At 35.6% G+C, this 3,877-nt stretch overlaps 1 protein-coding gene across 1 annotated transcript; it reads left to right on the forward strand.

The window, feature by feature from the left end:
- The first annotated feature begins 2,738 nt into the window (after positions 1 to 2,738).
- LOC142317788 (matrix metalloproteinase-26-like) lies at positions 2,739 to 3,155 on the forward strand. The gene has a single exon (XM_075354336.1). It carries the CDS (start codon positions 2,739 to 2,741, stop codon positions 3,153 to 3,155), a length of 417 nt encoding a protein of 138 aa, XP_075210451.1.
- The last annotated feature ends 722 nt before the right edge of the window (positions 3,156 to 3,877 follow it).

Genomic DNA, 3,877 nt, shown 5'->3' on the forward strand with positions numbered 1-3,877 from the left:
TGCACGTTTATAATCAAAGTTCAGAACTAATAAATTTCGGCGGTGAAGAAGTGACGGTGAGACTGCATTTAAGACGAAGAAACGATGGTTTTGATTTTCGTTGATAAAGAAGAATATAAATTCCCTCCCATAGTTCCGCCAACGGTTAGTCAACCTGCGAGACTTAAACGGTTAACACGAGAGAACATACGTTTTCTGGAATCTTAGGTTTTAAAGTTTTACAACAATGAACGGGCAGATAATAAATGTCGATACTGCGAACGCGGTATTTGATGAAACCATAACGGGTAAAGAATTTCATTCTCACTATCCTTATGCGACGACTACGTTCAATAACAGCGATGAAATAAGAATCCCCGTTCAGCAACAAGATGTGTACACGCTTCCGTGTGAAAGTTATTTACTGATAAACGGAACGTATGGCGACGCTAAGGGAGCCGCAGATCCTACACTAAAACTGTGCAATAATTTTGGTGCATTTCTTTTCGATGAAATCCGTTAACGAAATTGCAGGACAGGAGGTAGATAGGGTGAGAAACGTGTGGGGATAACTTCTACGATGAAAAAAACGCCCTGTCGCTGAGGAACTCCGAAAAAGATTCTATTTTCATGAACGGTTGGTCATCGGACGGAGTCGATGATATAAATCCGGTCAACGGTGCATATATCGATGGTGAATCGGCAAATTTTAATATATTACTTCCGCTGAAGATGCTCTTAGGCTTTTTTGAAGATTATAACAAAATACTGCTAAACGTTAAACAGGAACTCATCCTGCTTCGGGCTTCCACTAACAATAACGCTGTTATCGTTCCGGCTGGAAAAATATTTACCTTCAAAATAACGAAAATTAGATGGAAAATACCGTATGTTAACGTATCGGATGAAAAACGGTTATCACTTCTCAGACTTGTAGACAGAGATGAACCGATTTCGATGATGTTCCGAAAGTGGAACTTATACGAATATCCAACTCTACCTGTCAGTAAAGATGTAATTTGGACGGTTAAAACAACAACGCAGATGGAAAAACCTCATTATGTCATTATCGGATTTCAAACATCGAGAAAAGGAGATGCAACAAAAAGAGCTTCGAATTTTGATATCATTTCGCTTAATAATATACGCTTGTATCTGAATTCAGTATATTATCCTTATGAACACATTCAAGGAGATAACATCATATTATACAAAATGTTTAAGAGTTTCTATAAATCTTAATATAATAGGGATTCTGAGGCTGCGTTAATCACACCATCCAAGTACTATGCTATACCGTTGATCTTTATAGATTTCTCAAAACAAAACGACACTTTGAAAACTGGTGCGGTCGATATTAAAATGGAGATACAAACTTCCGTCAACATTCCCGGCGACACAACAGCCTATTGTTTGCTGATAAGTGATTGCATAATGCAATATTCTCCTTTAACAGGCACAGTCAAAAGCGTTTTCTAACCAGTACTGTCGGTCAGTCGTTGAAGTCAACATGTCCGTCTTCATATCAGACTTTACTTTTTTTCGTCTACCAAATGCTGATGTTTACATTAAAGAATTAGTTTTCGTTTCTTTGGATGGACTCAGATTCGAACAATATCTATTCAAGCCGCCTTTCGACTACTATGATATTTCATCTCAAACTACTAGAGTTGCAATACAAAACTTGCAGAAAAAAAATCGGATTCAATTGGAATTCGGGTTTTATCGAACAATTTAAGTTACCAACCATTTTTGAAAATTTATCACCAACGTGTACTATATACGTAATGTGTAAAGAAAAGAAAAAAGTGTTAGAACAAATAATAAACAATAAACGGTGTGTAGTAAAAGACCTTGACGGTTACGATTGCCCTCCTATAGATTTATTTGGTTCTTCAATAAATAAAGTGTCCTTTCGGTGAAAAACATGATTGCGCTATGAAAAAAGCTATATGGTTACACATGTGGTGGAGTGAGCAAAGTCAATTTTATTATATGCTGGAAACTGTGGGAAATGCTATGGAAAAACCGAAAGAGTGTTATTTAAACAGTCCCGGACGTGACGTTCTTCGTTACCTTCCTAAACAGTTTATTATCGACCATTATGGAAGATACGTTCCGCCTAAAATTTATGAAGATCTACCCAACTACATGCAACAAGATCCGGACATCAAGATTCTTCAGATGTTTCCTGAAGATGAAAAAGACTAGAGTGAAGAATAATACATTTTAATTTGAAATAAAATTGTATTTAGAATTCAACGTCAAATAAAATATGTATTTGTATTTTGTTTATTAAAGATCAATAAATAACTTTTAAAAGAAATACTTGTTTTTATTTTAGGTTTAAATTATCCCTTCTCCTCTAAGCAATAAGATTTAGGAACGTATTTAAATGAAACGTGTTCCATTTGCAACGTTTATTCTTTAAACCAGTTCAGTAAGATGAACATCATTCACTTCATAACGTTCTTCGTCACAATTGCGGATGAATTTGATTCTAATAAATTTCTATTAGACTATGGATACCTCAAAGGAGATAATGTTAGCTAACTGATGAAAAAGCAGTAAAAGATGCCGTAAGACTGTTTCAAGAATCTTTCCGTCTTCCGGTTAATGGAGAGTTAAACAGTAAGACCATCGCTTTCGTGCGTGAGCCTCGATGCGGTGTACCAGACATATTACCGTATGCAGTTTCAAGAATTATATGGAGAAAACAAGAACTGAAATGGCACTATCAACGAGCAACGGCTGAAAAAATGAAATTGGCTAGCATAGCTTTTGATGAATGGGCAAAGCACACATCGTTAAGTTTCAAACATGATTATTACGGATATGATATCCTTATTTCTGACAAATATGGTATCCACACATGCGCCAAAAATGATAACGTTCGATGCTCAAGCAGATTTGATGGACCTGGAGGTGTTTTGGGGCATGCGTTTTCTCCTAACACTGCTAACGCACCCATAGAGATTCACATTGATGAAGAGAATTGGAATTTTGATCCTGAAGGTAAAGAGGAAAAAGGCAAAACCAACCTTCTGAGCACGTTGATGCATGAGATTGGTCACACTTTGGGTGTTCGCCAATCTTTCAATAAGGATTCTCTCATGTACCCTTTACTAAACAAACGTTCAAATTTAAGCGAAGACGATATATTAGCCATTCAATAGCTTTACGGCAGTAAAGCGATGACAACTACTGCTAAACCTGATCAAACTACTAAATCTACTACTGTTCCTGGTACTTCAGAGGTTATTACCGACGTGTGCGCAATAAAAGAAGACAACAAGAATAAAATTCATTACTTGCTAGTAAATGGAAAAGTTTATGTAATATTCAAAAAACAGTTATGGATAATAAACATTGCGAACAGCAGTAAATATGATAGCAAAAATTATTATAGACCACTTGAAATTACTGATCGGTTAAAGTTTCTCTCCTTAGATACGTTCAAAGGAATAGATGCAATATACCAAAGACCGAATGGAGAAATAGTATTAATTGAAAATCATAACTTGTTTATGTTCATTCTTAATACTCAACAGTTGGTTATAAGCTATCCTAAGAATGCATGTTCGCATTTTAACATAGGTCATCCTTGTACGATTAATGGTATCGTAAATACATATACTGGAAAAACTTATGTGATATATAATGAAGATTTTGTGGGGGAGATAGATGAATGTTCATTTACTGTTGCTCGAACAGATCTTGTTTCCAATCTGTTTCCTGGAATACCGGCAGACATAGATGGGGTTGCTCGTTTTAACAACGGGCTACTTTATTTTTTTAAGAGTAGAAATTATTATGAGTATAACGAATTCTTCTAAAAAGTGATCAGATTTGGAACTAAAGACCATGAGCTCTTTGGTTTACTATGTTACAGTAAAAG

Source organism: Lycorma delicatula, chromosome 1 (genome assembly GCF_047948215.1).
Source record: "Lycorma delicatula isolate Av1 chromosome 1, ASM4794821v1, whole genome shotgun sequence".
Lineage (NCBI taxonomy): Eukaryota > Metazoa > Arthropoda > Insecta > Hemiptera > Fulgoridae > Lycorma > Lycorma delicatula.

Bases quoted from the DNA above. Each gene is read 5' to 3' on its own strand.
- LOC142317788 (XM_075354336.1), top strand. From the start codon at position 2,739: ATGAAATTGGCTAGCATAGCTTTTGATGAATGGGCAAAGCACACATCG.